We start from the raw sequence: 14856 nt of genomic DNA on the forward strand, positions 1-14856 counted from the left end.
ACTATTCTGTATGTGTATTCCTTCAGAAGAGAACAATCTTTCAGTACATCCTGGCTCACACATGCATTGCATGCGTTCTAGTCCCTGTATGCTAGCACTGCATCAGATTTTTAGTTCCTCCTTAAAATGTTTTTTTCAATTAACTTTGGGAGCAAGAGTTTTCATTTCTTACTATGCTGTCTTCCAAGGCCAAGTGTTATTTTCAAGTTCTGGTAACTTCAATTTGTCATTTCTGTAAGATATGGAGAAGATGTGCATTCTTGTCACATTAGAAGCCTTACTGAGATCTTTTCAGTTCCTATCCAAAACAAATCTCTGGTTTGAATTCTGATGTAACACAAGATGAGCGTTTTAGTGTTTGTTTAATGGTTTGAGTTTCTTTGACCAACAGCTGTGTAGTTACATCTGACTTTTATCCAGTGTCTTCAGTTAGAAATTACTGTGAATGCACCTCTACAGAATTGTTTGCAGACTACATTTTCAATATATCAAGTTCTGGTTTTGTCACTGATGCTTATTAAGTTTGTTGGCACCTGATGATCATTTTTATGTCTTGCTGAAGATGGCATCAGAAAAGTATTGGCTTCCCTTTTCCATTCAGTCTTTTTTCTTTGGGGCTCTTGGTTCCTATTACATATGTCAACTGACTAAATCTTTTTTCTTCGTGAAAAATGGTTTACACAGGAAAACTCTGCATCCTGTAGGCTGAATTTTCATATAGTCTTATGTCTGAAGGAATTTGGTTTTCTTTTGTTCCTCTTCTTTAGTGTCTTAGTCCATTCATACATTAACCTCATTTAAGTAACAGCTCAGCTTCTGTTCCTTCACTGACTCTTGATGTAATAAATAATCCACATCATTTATTGCTGTGTTCTTTTCTGATGAAATAATCAGCAGTTTTAAAAATGTACCTGTTAGGATAAACAGCAATCTTCTTTGTTGGTTCTTTCTTATTAGACAATTTAATGATGGTGTAGCAAAGTTCAGTGCCAGATGTTATAGGAGAGATAGCTGATGCTATTTTAGAACAAAAAGGGTTTAATTCACCCTTTCATATCTATGTATTCAAAGGCATAAAGATACATGCATTCAGTAGTCTGTCCAGAATCCATATGTGCGTACCCAGCTGGTCTGGTCAGGATAGCTTGAAATGATGGAGAGGATGTGGAACACCAGCTATGACCTTCTCCACAACTTCTCTAGCATCCTTCTTATGCCAGTATCCTTTAGGTCAGTGTTGGATGCATCTTTTATACTCTTTAGAACCTAACAGTAAAGGGGATATTTGTCTCTCCATTTGTTTCCACCTCTTGAATATGTTAGATTTTGTTGCTGTACTGTGTTCTCCTTATGTAAATGTGCTCTTTATCATTCTGATTTCATCTCAACAGCTCAACTCTGTTTTGGTCTGTAAATTATTTTAGGTTGTCTGATTTTACTGCTTGGGTATCCCCAGAAGCTACATGAAGTGCTGTGAACTAAATGAACTACCAATCTGCATGCCATCAACATTTTTATGCTTTCTGGTGCTTCCCCATCCATATATGTCCTTCCTTTTCTCTGCCACCTTTAATATATCTCTTAGACGTTCAAGGAGGGTTCTTATGCTGTTCTATATTACCTTGCTCTTGAAGCAAGCATGTCACAGTTTGATATTGTATCATCCGTCTACAGTTTTGCATCATCATCATCATCATCTGCATTTCACACACGTGTGCTGGTTTTGGCTGGGGCAGAGCTGGTTTGAGGCTACACAACACTACAGCAAGCAGCAAAAGCAAAAGGCAGTCACTAAGGAGCACTAGACTAATACACAGTCATGCAAGTGAGCCCCATGAAAATCACAGGAGCCTGCTGATTATTAGTTGAACAGAAATAACAGCTATAAATGCAATCTAGCGCATGTCAATCAAATCTGTCATTATCTCAAATGCTTTGAGCCCCATGTATGGTGCCAAAAAGACTCTTGCAGTTTAACCCCAGCTGGCAACCAAGCCCCCTGCAGCTGTTCACTCACTCCCCAACCAGTGGGATGGGGGAGAGAATCAGAAGAGTAAAAGTGAGAAAACTTGTGGATTGAGATGAAGACAGTTTAATAGGGAAAGCAAAAGCACACACAAGGAAAGCAACACAAGGAATTAATTCATGGCTTGCCATGGGCAGGCAGGTGTTCAGCCATCCCCATGGGAGCAGGGTCCCATCACTTGTAACAGTTGTTTGGGAAGACAAACGCCATCATTCCAAATGTCCCCACCTTCTTCCCTCAGCCTTACATGCTGAGCATCACCCCGTATGGGGTGGGATATCCCTCTGGTTGGGGTCAGCTGTTCCAGCTGTGTCCCATCCCCAGTTTTTGTGCACCCCCAGCCCACTTGCTGGTGGGGAAGAACAGAAAAGGCTTTGATGATGTTGCAAGAACTGCACAGCAGCAGAAAAAGCATCCCTGTATTGTTGACTGTGTTTCCAGCACAAATCCAAAGCATAGACCTGTGGCAGCTATTGTGAAGAAAATTATCTGCACCCCAGCCAAAACCAGCACAACAGGCAACTGAAGGTAGTCTAGCAGCAGGCAGTTATATGTTCCCAGGAGCCAAAACTGATATTTAGGCTACTAATGCTCTTTCAAGTCATGCATACTCCAGTGATTAATGTATCATCTGCAGTAAAAGTTTGCTGGTTTCATCACAGGAGTAACCTCTATCTGATGCAAGATTTGAGAGGATAGCAAGAATCTGAAGCACAGATATTGCTTTTCTCATGATGTAAATATGCAATTTCCTTCAAGTGGTAGGCTCTTTAGCAAGTGTACTAGTGGTTTCTTAAGTCCATTTTCACTTTTGGAAAGGGTTTTAGGAAATAGAGGAGTTGAAAATAAATGGCACCTACTGGTTCTATGATCTTAACTCCTATTTTGAGCAATATCTAATATTATTTAACATTAATAATATGTAATACCATCAAAGATCAGCAAACTAAAAATAGTTTTTCCCTTCTGCACAGCTGTCTCAAGCCTTGTTTTATAACCTCACTATCTCATTGGTCACTCTACACTCAGTTGCCTTTTTGCCTTTTAACTTAAATAGGCCAATCCTGTCTTGTATTCTTTCCTCAGCCAGACAAAAGGGTTGTGTAAAAATTTTCAGATTTTATTTTCATCAATTAAGTCAAGTTCCCTCATTTTTGTCCTTTAAAACAAACTCATTCCAAAGTCTTATATGCTTAAATTAATTGCCCCTAATTTGCTCACAAATTTAGTTTCATTTTAAAAGGCAAAACGTATATTATCTCTTTATAAGGGGCATTTATGAGTAGGGTAGAATTTGATTTCTTCAATTAGTTTTCAACAGTTTGTTTACTTCTTTGAAAGGAAAGGAAGTGATTTTTTCTATTTCTGATTGCTTCCATGCCATCATTGCACATTACTGGATATGAATTTCTGTAGGCATTTATTGATATTTACATTTACTGAATCCTTCATACATTTCAGGGTGTTGCTTTTTATTTAAACTAGCAATAGTAAAGTCTATATGGAAAAAGTCTATGAGAAAGTAGGAATCCTTAAGGTGAGACATTCAAAGCTCTTACAGTTGGAACATATTTTTCTCCAATGCCTGTGTTGGAAACAGGGCCTCCCACTTGATAACCTCACAGCAGATTTGTGGAAATGGTTCTGTAAGAAACAGTAACAGGTTTGGCAAGATTTCAAACCAGCTGCTGACTTTTTTTCAAATCTGCACCACCCATTGCAGTTTATTTCTTAAGACTCCTTTTTTTCTTTTATACATAGTTTTTCAAAATGTGAGAAGCACCTTTGAGCAAGTTCTTAGGTGTTTGCATGGCAGTCCTGTGCAACATGGTGTTTGCTTTATGAAGTTTGCAGACAGCCTCGTTGGACAATGGTTTCATGCAACAGCACTGTTAGTGTGGACAAGATTGACCTTGGCCATTTACCAGGTTATTGTTAGTACTTGGCCACTTAAAGGTCATATTGTTTTAAGCTTCTGCCAAGTGAATTGCACACCAGATCTTTCCACCTTAACTTTATCTTCTGATATTGTTCTCCCACTGCTTTAATTATTTCCTGTGGTTTTAGTGGGTACACCCTTTTCCAATATCCTTACCAACCCTTCCGCTCCTCTTTCATTATTGGGCTCCTCAGGATGTATAAATGTGAGGAAATATATGTGACAAGATGTGTTTACACACAGCCCTGTCTAGTCAAAAGGATAAAATGCAGGCTGTTACAGATATTTGAAAAGAAACCTTAAAGGTGCTTGTCCTCTTCCCTTTAAAGTCCCACTGCTCCATCTGTTTTTAGAAAGGTTCCTTGTTACCCTGAGCCCCAATGCAAACATTTCTCCCTTAATTTTGATGGGAGAAGTGGTCAAAGAGAGCAGATATTTGCTTTATAACCCTACCAGAGAGCTGGTTTGTGTTACCTGTCCCATCATCAGGTCACTTCACTTCTAAGTGATTTCATTGGTGCAACAGTTTTCTCAGCGACCATGAAGGTATCTTTGATAGGAGCTAGTTTAGTGTCTAAAAGTGTTTAAAGGACAGCGTCCACCACTGTATGTGCTATAACCCGGTATCTGCTGCAGCTTTTAAAACTTAAGTTCAGCTCAGGACAGCAAGGCAAAATAGCAGATTCAGAAGTGAATTGCCAGTTTGGAAAAGGTGTATAAAAAGAATACAGAACTTCACCACCCAAGACTAGAGCATTTTTATTTTTGCCTTAAATATGACCTTTCCTTCTTGCCAAAACAGATTTCTGATATAAGGAATAGGTGTTTGGGTTTTGAAAAACTCTACCAGGACCATGAGGTGTGAATTCTGCTTTCTTTGGTAGGGAAACTCTAGAATCACTGAGGCTGCAGGCATAGGTGAGGAGCAAAATGTGCCAGCAGACAGTAAAAAAATGATAAAGTGGGTCTGAAATGAGAGGATTGAAAATACTGAATTGAGGAGAATTGGATGTAAAGGTTGAATGGTAAAGGTCTGATATAGACCAAAGCGGTATTTGTGACTCTTGAGTGATGAGACTGCAGGACTTAAAGTGTTTAAAGAAGAGTAGGAAGTAGCTTGGATGCAACAATAGCATTATGAGAAAAGGAAGGGCTGTGGTCAGGAAGAAATGTCTGAAAGGCAGCCTTGAGCCGGTAGGATAATTTGCAAAACTTAGCCATGTGACGGGAGAATTATCCAACTGTTCACTTTAGAGTGACAGTAAGGACCAAGCTCTCATATGCCCAGATTTCTAGTTTGGATGAGATTTAGGACTTTGAGTCACTACAAATAGAGGCACGCTATGTAATATTTGTATTTATTGTAGTCTGTCTTGCCCTGGCCGTGCATTTACCTATCAAATTTTAGATTTTATTTCTGAACATTAAATTTCCCTGAAGTCAATAGATATTTTTAAAGAATTGACAAATGTTGGTGTAAAATTACCTGTGTACGAAGTCTCTTGTGTAAGGACATGGTTACATTGTCTTTGCTATTATGTGTGTTAACAGAGCATTTGATCTAGTGATGATACAAGTTTGAAAACAGTAAGAAAATTGCTGTGCTTTTTACCACTGCTTGTTCCACCTGCACTGTGTTTATTCCTACATCTGCATGTGGAACAGTGTGAGTAGTAGTGGCCATTTGAAAAAAAAAATTGTGGGGAGTGTGAACAAAATTGTGAGATGGTATGATCAATGATGTTTTATTGGCATCCATTAGCATTCACATACATTACACTTTTGTTTAGCGTTAGGGTTTAATGTTATCAAGAAGTGCAGCAACCTTAATAAAACTTTTATGCCAAACTGTGGTGTAATGCACAGACATGAATATGTTTATTGTTTGAGAATGTATGTCATTTTTATAGGAGCCTGTATTCCCTTTGTTTGAAATATTCCCCATTTAAGAAGCCCCCTCTAATTGGTGTTTGTCTGCCATAAAACCGCAGAAGTAAAAATACTTTCAAGTGCAAATCTCTTTTTTATGCATGGATGTAAAAGTTATACATAATGCATTTTTTAGCTTAAATTGATTTGCTGCTATATTAAAAATGTATTAAGCTCTTTGTTAGCAGTAGAAACTGCTCACTTGATGTAGAACATCGTTCTTATCAGTGAAGAGAATTCAAGTTGAAGTTTGGATTTCTGTCAATTTTCCACTCTTGATTGGGCAAGTAAGGGTTGTAAATCATGCCACCTAGACCAGTCTTGTGTTATATAATATTTGGAAGTTGACAGTCACTGTCCCCACCATCAAAGTTGTTCAGAAGTAGTAGGTAATTACTTCACTAATTAAAATGACTTCTTGCCAGGCATGGAATATTTACAGTTTCTTTCTTTTTCTTCTTACTTGGATGTCACTACCCTTCACTTCTTTTCAGTTTGTTGCATACCTTGAACTCGATTAACATTCTTTAGGGTCAGAAAATGCATTTTCCATCTTCACGAGTTTAAATCTCCTTTGTATTCAGCTCCCTTTTGTGATCTGGCCAATACATAAGATTTTTTGTTCCTGGCCAACTGATGTGAAATCATTGCCAGTTGAGTTAGTTTTGAGATATGTTTCTCTGTTAATATCAACTGCGTGAGAACTTGTGTGAGAGATTTCAAGAACATTTATTTGGAACATAATGGTATAATAATATGCATAGCATAGCTTTTGTAGTTTCTCTTCATCAACTGTACCTCCTTCTCTTGTTGAATGCACTTTATCAGCTGGAGAAATCTCCAAGCTTTTGATAACAAATTCCTGATGGCCTCTAAAAATCGCAGTTCTTTATATGTTGTATTCTTTCAGAGCTCCTTCATGTGGGGGCTGTTTGAATATATGCTGACTCATATTTAATTTCTCCTCTGGTATGGTTTAATGTTTTTATCTTCTTAATGCATTTATCTTTAGGATCATTTTCATATTTTTTTTGCACATCCACCTACCTTTTCACTGAATCACAAAACATCTCTTTAAGCTGGACTGGAGCTTATCCTATTGTTTTTCTTCTATATTTTCCTTGATTATTTGAATGGCCCTTGGGGGTAAAAAAAAAAATAAAAGCAATTTCAGGGCGCATTGTGGAATTCTGCTGAAGAAAGTGAATCAAAGTAGCAGCATCACATGTGCAGTTTTGTTCTGTATTTCCAAAACTTATCATCCTTTTCTCAGCATGATGCCCTGCCCTTCGAGATAAAACAACTGGAAGCAAATAGTGGCAGGTAAAACTGAAAAAAAACCCCAAGGAAGGTCTTATTTTCTCATGGAATGTACAACTTCATAAAATATTTCATAACAGCATAGGGACTCACATTGACAAATATGATGCAAGCAAGTTTCATGATTTGGTATTCAGTAGAGTATCTTCGCTCCATTGCTCTGCACATTCCCTAAGGCAGCAATAAGAGGCAATGGCTAGAAACTGACAGGGACTGTGTTTGTGGAAGGAAACAGAAAATGCTTGTCATCACAAGTTGTCAGGGATATGTGGTATAACATACCTGCCAAAACATCTCTTTGCAGACTCCATGGTGTTCTACAAGTAATAATAATAATGCTTTTCTTTATTCACCATTCATTTTTGATCTCTGCAGCAGTAATCAAGTGGGAGAACAGTTATGTTTTTCTTATGTGTACAGCAAATAATCTGAACCTGATTTGGATGTTGTATAGTATAATCTCTTACTTTTGATTATCATAATTCCACCATTGCATGCCTAGATCGTTGAATAAGGTACTTGATAACTTTTTAAACTATTCCTGTAAAAAATTTCTATTGTGAGTTTTGCATTTGTTCAACTTCAGAATTAAGTAATTTAATCATATCCAAAAGATGATGTCATTATGAACCATTCATATGTTGATTTTGGAAAAAAGTCTGACAGAGGTTTGGCTTTTTGGTGAATGTGAATGGGAAAACACTCTTCTGAAAGACTTGGGTCCTGAAAAAATTCCAGTTTCTTTGTTGGAATGTAAGCAGGGAAACTTTAGGGCAGCACAAATGGAATATATTATCAGAAAGGAGAAGGAGTCTAAGATGGATAGTGTTAAATGTTTGAGGCTATTTCTCCTGTTGTGGAACTCTTCCTTTCAATAAATCCAGCAAAGGCAGAGTCTCAGATCAGGTAATTGTTCAGAGCTGTTCTTCCCTTATGACAAGTATAAGTGATAGATTAGATACATTAGATACGTATTTACGGTTAGGTCTTCTAAATTCTGTTTTCTGGAGTAAATGAAGGATGAAGATAACTGGTTAATTTCTCATGTGCTCTATTAAGTAGAAGGTAGTGGAATAGCACTGAAACCATATGAGGCTTCTGCCTAGAAAACATTTTGTGTTCTCTCATCTTCTAACAAATCCACTAACCATATTTGAGCATTTCTCTTTGCTCACTCTTTGGTTCTGGTTTCCTTGCTTCCTAAGTTTTCTTCGACTGGCTTCCTATCTCATTCTGCTCCAACTGTAACTTCACCTTGTTCTTCAGATATAAAGATAGGGATAACTGTAGCTAATTTTTAGCTATTAACTCCTGCTGTTATTCCATTGTGAATAAGAAAGGGATGTAAATATAGTGCATTTATGAGCTGTCAGTGCATTATACTCTCCTAGTTTCCTGGAATGTTCCCTACACAGCACCCTTCTTCCTTCTTTACATGAAGTATCTTCATTTGTCACCTTCAGACCCTTCAAAACCTTTGTCACCTTCAAACCCTTAGGATTTTTGGGTAACATTTTTCCCATAACTACTTGGTGTTGCTCCTGCCTCATCTTTAAACCCACTTATTTAGTTTGTGTTGTGGTATAGATACTTTTGATTTAAATGACTTACACACATTTTTCATCATAATCTTTTCTATTTACCAGTGTTCATCCGTCATGGGGTTCTTGTGGGATATATAATCCATGCCATTTTCTGAATTATAACTTCTAGATCTTCCTACAGTTGACCAGAGAAATATAAGGATACATCTGAATTCCTTTTTGTGGTATTTGCCATGAAAAAGATATGGGTGTTTATTCCTGTTGTCCCTTGCCTTCTTGGTAATACCCTATTTAACTCCCAGAGCAGATGTGGTATTGTTTGTGCAATACTCATGTAATTCTCATTCATCCCTTGAGAAGCATTCAAGTTGCACTCTGCAATGTTCCTGTAGAAAACATGCTGTCATGTATATTAACTGTGCTATGGATGTAAAGCAAGACTTAGACTTAGACTGTCTCCTTGTAATTTATATATGCAAGCATTTAGAACTTCATTGCTCACAGTGTACACATTGTGTATGTATTTCTACATATGTTTGGAAGAAAGACCAAATAATATTAGCTATATGCACCTGTAATATCTCCAGTCTCATTTCTAACTGAATCTTAAACCTTCAGAACAACTTGAGCAGCCACAATTGGTGAGTAATGCAAGAAAAACTTTTTCCCTTTAGGGCAGTGCATATTGCTGTCACAACTTTTCCTCAAGTTTCTGTGTTGTGTATTACTTTTCTTAATGCCCTAGTTCCATGTCATTATGTGAGATTATAAGCATTTATTTTTCCCTATTTCTCATTTTCCAAACAAACCTAAATTTATTATTCATTTAAAAGTTTCCAATTGATAAAATGAATTGCAGTTCTTCTAGATTGTGAGTTAGAGCAAAGATGCTTTCCCCAACATCCTGGTTAGGTACTACCATCTCAATAATAAGACAATGTTTTGTTTTTGTTCAGATAAGGATCTTTTTCCAAATTGAGGTGCTCTTTTTTTTCTCAATTAGGAAGTACAAAGCTAATATGTAGTAACTCAGTTACAACTGCATATATTTTAATTGAATGTGTCTTCTAAAGGAGACATAATTTCTTTAAGAATGGCTGTTTCTTCTTGGTCTGTATACTAGTATTGATTGGAGATTTTCTTGGAGTCCCATGATAGCAGTAGTGGCAGTGTTTCACTTGAGAGTTCAAACTGGATGCTATTTTAATGCTATAAGACCAGGGAAGGAAAGCAAAAATTAACATAAATGTTTCCAGTGTATTTTGCTAATGGACATACTATCAGAATTAAATACTTTAATTGTTAAAATATTGTTTTCTTGAGAATCAAATACAAATAGAAAAAGAAAAACACTCAGTTGACTGTTTTTTGAAGAGGAATTTCTCTGTTTTGCGTGGGTCAGGCAAAACCAAACAGGACAATTTGACTTGTGCCTTGCTAGTGTGCTCCAGAGAGCATAAAGCACAGTTGAATTTCCATGGTTCATTCAGTCTTTGGTTTCCTTGCTAAGATTTCTTCAAGCCAGTTACTGTGATTTGAAAAGGTTCACCTCAGTTGTGTGGGATTTTGTTTTAGTTAAGATAATAAGAACTTTCAGTTCAGTCTTGGCTCAGACAAGTAGGTTGTCACGAAAGTAATTTTTATTGTCTTCTTCCTCTCTGCTTCAAATGACACATGTTCACTTTAATGGTGAAAGAGGTATATTTACCAGATTAAGAAATTCTGAAAATAACTTTTGCCGTAAATGAATGCTTTATTTTGCATGCTTCTAAAAATACGAAGCCAAAATTTTGAGCAACTACCTCATTTGTTTCTTCCATCCTCTGCATCATCTAGGAAAAACCATATATGATAAAGGAAAAGTAATCAGCTAGGAGATGTTGGGGGTCATATACACAGATATTTAAATATTTTAAATAAAAATCTAATATTGGTCTGGCATTAAAATTTTCTGGTTGGGCAGCATAATTTTTAACTGGGAATCATGATAGCAGTGGCTAAAATCTCTAGGCCTGGGTCAATAGGAATCTGTGTTGCATTCTGTCAGGTATCAGTCATCATACTTGCAGGCTCCCAGCTATAGCATACTCTGCTCATATGGTTTATAGAAGGTATAGGGGGGTTTTTTCTTCAGTTAGAGTTGTAGAATTTCATTATTCTTAATATCCAAATCAGATAAGTAACATGTATTCTTTCAAAAATGCTAGTGAATTCAGCATGTAACCAATGTGCCAGATTGGTAATATACTGAGAAAGAAGTGATCAACAAAGCAAGTTTAAAATGCCATGATAAAGCGTCATTTATTCTAGAAATTAGAGTCTGTGTCTTTGTCCTCTAGAGGTGTCTCAGAGAGTCAAATTGATGTCTTGCATGTACTGCTAACTGATTGTGTGGAAATTTTTTTAAGTTCACTTTTTCTTTATTCTTCTGTCTTTTTTACCCATCTTCCCCCATTGTAGCAAATTAGACGGCCGGATGAAAGCAAAGGAGTTGCTAGTAGAGTTGGATCCCTCAAAGTAAATATGTTTCTAACATTTATTTTGCAAGTTTTCTTCTATAGCCTACACTTTTCCTTTTGAAGGGGGAGGTGTGGGGAGGGAGGGAAGGGGCTTTTCCATTTCTCACCATCACATCATTTTTATTTCAGTATTCTTATTGCTGTTGGGTCACATTTTGTTTGTTTCTGTGCTACACATAGAACAACCTATTGAAGGCAGGCTGCCAGTTAGGTAGCTGTGGGTGTCTCTAGAAGTGAGAAATAGTAACAACCTTTTTAAAGTGCCTGTAATTTGGTGATCATGATTAAACCACTTCTCTGATCTGCTTGTTACATAGAGAAGTGATTTACTCATCTTCAAACTACTGCTTCCCATCTTAAAACATAATTAAACTTTTATAGTGTTCATCCTTTTTGCATTTAATACTGCAAAAGACCATTTCAAGAGAGTTGAATATTTCAAATATATATATAGACTTTAAATTAGAAAAACAAAATCAAAGTAGATAGAGATCAAATGAAAGATGGTCACAGGAGACTAATAAGAATGGAGCCACTGTTTTGCTGAAAGTATCTTCTGCCTTTTAATGTTTGTATAAACATACAGAAATATTTAGATTGCTTAACAGAATAGGCAGATATCTAAACCAACACCCACCATACACAGTGTTACACCCTGATAAATGGTTTTGGACCAAGAGGCTGACCATATGCAGTCTAACCCATTTTGATCTTGAGTTGCCTCTATTTCAGTTATCCAGTTTTTCACTTTTTTCCTACTTTGTTTCCTTTTAGCACTTTCTCAACCACTAATTATTTATTTTTTTCTTCTGTATTCTCTCTGCCTTTCCTGTCTTCTTGGTTTATGATCTTTTGTTTTGGTTTTGGTTTTGTATGTAAGTGTATTGCATTTGTTCCAGGACAAGCCATCCTTTCTGTTCTCTAACACTGTTCTACAGCTGCTCTTTGTGAAAATGTTATTTCACTGAGCACAAAGAAGGGGAGGGAAAGGATTAATTATGCACCTCTTTCTGGTAATGCCTCCATTTAAATTGATCTTAGCATAAAAAAAGAAGCCAGTTGCTACTTGTTTATACAAGCTCTAGCTAGAGGCATCTGTAGCATTCCTCACTGTCTGTGAGGCTTTATCTTTTCATCTTGTGTTTTGGGAAGATGTTTTAATTACAGTGTAGATGAGAAGAGCAGTGTACATGAATGAGGCTCTGTTTCAGGAGAAGACATTCAGGACTGCTGAATTCACATGGATAAAAATACAAGACAGCCACAGTTTCTGTGCTGTTTTTGAAAATTCTATTCATGATTGCAGTGACCATGCATTTTGTGGCATCAGTCATCTCATACAGATCTAGATGCATAATGCATGCACATACGCAGAAGATGTTGCTTACTTAGATGGTGGGTTTCACCTGCTATTATGAAGACCCACTAATAGCTCATTTTGGATTAATATTTCTTTATGTGATTTAATGCCATGATCTAAAATATATATGTAGACAGAAAATCTTCCCTATAGAAAATCAGAAATCCTAATTGTGGATCCCAAACATGAAAATATTCATTTTACAGAAATAAAAATAAAAATTTAAAATACTATATTTTAATAAAATAAAATGTATTTTATTAAATAAAATATTTTTCCATTAAAATTCTTTTTATGTAAATAAATTCTAGAACACAGCCTTACTAATAAATAAGAAAAAAAAAACCCCTCACAATGTAGCAGAGATTCAGTAGCTTTATCGTTCCCTTGATTTTTCTTTTTTTTGCCTGTAGTGAAAAAGAGCCATGTTAAGCAAAGATACCTTGTTTCCAGATATCAAGTTGACTGAGCCTTGTATGTCTGTGTCGTTCAAAGCACTTTGATATCTTGAAATGTTTTGGCAGAGGCAGTGAGAAATGCATTATGCTATGGTTTATTAAAAACAAAATAAAACAAAACACAAAAACAAAGAGCAAGAGAAAAATGAAGTAAAAGCAGCTGTGACAGGAGAGCAGGTTGCTTTTCCAATTCATTTTCTGATGTTTACATGTAGCTCCATCGAAAGCTGGAGGAGCTCGGAGATCACCCAGAAGGCAATGTCAAAGGATGCTCTCTCCGAGTAAATGTACGATTTCACTCGGTGATCTCATTTTTTTAAAAAACCTCTACTGGCTGGTAACACCAAACCTGGTTGGTTTGTCCTCTCATCCTCATCTTTTTCCTTTCTCTCTCTATTTCTTCCTTTGTATTTTCTTTCTTTTCTAGCTGGGGTTTCATTTTAATGTATGTGAGAAACCTGACCTGATTGGCAGAGTTTGTTGTAAGGAATATCCTACTGCATTTTAATGAGTGCTAATCAAACTGCTTGACTTTACAGAAACTAAAAAAAAATCCCTTTCCAAAACTGAAGTTGCATATCTGAAAGTTTCCTGAATATTAAACTTAGCAAGGAATAAAACAGAAAATATTTTTATTCTTTAAATTAAGGCTTTCTGCGAGAGATAGTCTTACCTGAACCAAAAACTGTGGCTGATACAAGGTAACCCAAAAGCATATAGGTTCACATGTACCTCTGTCTTTGCCATTAATCTTTTTGGGTCCCTGTTTTATCTCACAAAATAGATCGATATTGGGTTGAATGACAGCTATGCAAATTTTGTTGCTTGTTTTTTTTTAGCAGAATAATGCAAAAATACAGCAGCATGTTTCTTCTGTGTCACATTTGTTCTTTAATGAAAAAAAGTTGTAAAAAAAGAATTAGGATCTAGTATATCAGTCATGACACCCTATAAAAGTCACCCAGTTTTCACAGAAATATTTAATAAGCAAGTCAAATCCAATATAACAACACAGACAGCAGTACCTCTTGTTTAGTAGTTCACCTCATAAATTAAGAATAGCTTTTCAGCAATTCTATATAGAAGTGTCTTTAAGCCATGTATTTTGCATAAAATGAAAATTAGGAAAAAGTTTGTAGCAGAGTAAATGTGAAAGTTAATAACACTTTATCCCTTTGCACATCTGTCCACTGAAGGGTCTCTCAGTAATTTCTTTAGATTCATGTCCTCTGTGTCTTCCATACACTGTGATTGTTGTCATCCTCAGAACTATCATTCTAATGCATAAGCCACTAAGGTTATACAGTGCAAGATAATTTTTGTAATGAAAATTATTTGATAATTTTTGCTCCTTTTGGATGCTTTTGCATATACAGCTTTGTATCTGACATACAGTTGATTACTGCTTATTGTCACGTAGAAATTCTTGAGTTTATAATCTTTTGAAGGTCAAATACAAGGAAATTGAGCTGCTAATATTTTGCAGTTTCCTGTAAAATAAAGTGAATTAAAGGATGTCTTTATCCTTTATATGCTATCTTTATCCTGGCAAATCTTTTAGAAATCAAGTTTTGGAGGGAAACTGTCATATTTTAGACTTGGTGATAACTCACAATCAAGACAAAGCAAGTTATTTTAAACTACTTATTGTTAAATTCCTGATTTAGTACTTAAAAATAAATGTAAAGCCAGAAAAAAATGCCATGAAATATGGTACTACAAAAAATATGCTCTAATCATACATTATTTCACAGAAAGTCA

General features: G+C 36.1%; 1 protein-coding gene across 1 annotated transcript in view; it reads left to right on the forward strand.

Annotated features, from left to right (window-relative positions):
* GPHN (gephyrin) overlaps positions 1–14856 on the forward strand; it is a 195926-nt gene that overhangs the window by 112196 nt on the left and 68874 nt on the right. Inside the window, exons 10-11 of the mRNA XM_031064763.1 lie at positions 11219–11275; positions 13311–13382. Of these exons, the coding sequence (XP_030920623.1) occupies positions 11219–11275; positions 13311–13382 (129 nt within the window). The remainder of the gene's footprint in view (positions 1–11218; positions 11276–13310; positions 13383–14856) is intronic.

Source organism: Geospiza fortis, unplaced genomic scaffold, assembly GCF_000277835.1.
Source record: "Geospiza fortis unplaced genomic scaffold, GeoFor_1.0 scaffold54, whole genome shotgun sequence".
Taxonomy (NCBI): Eukaryota; Metazoa; Chordata; class Aves; order Passeriformes; family Thraupidae; genus Geospiza; species Geospiza fortis.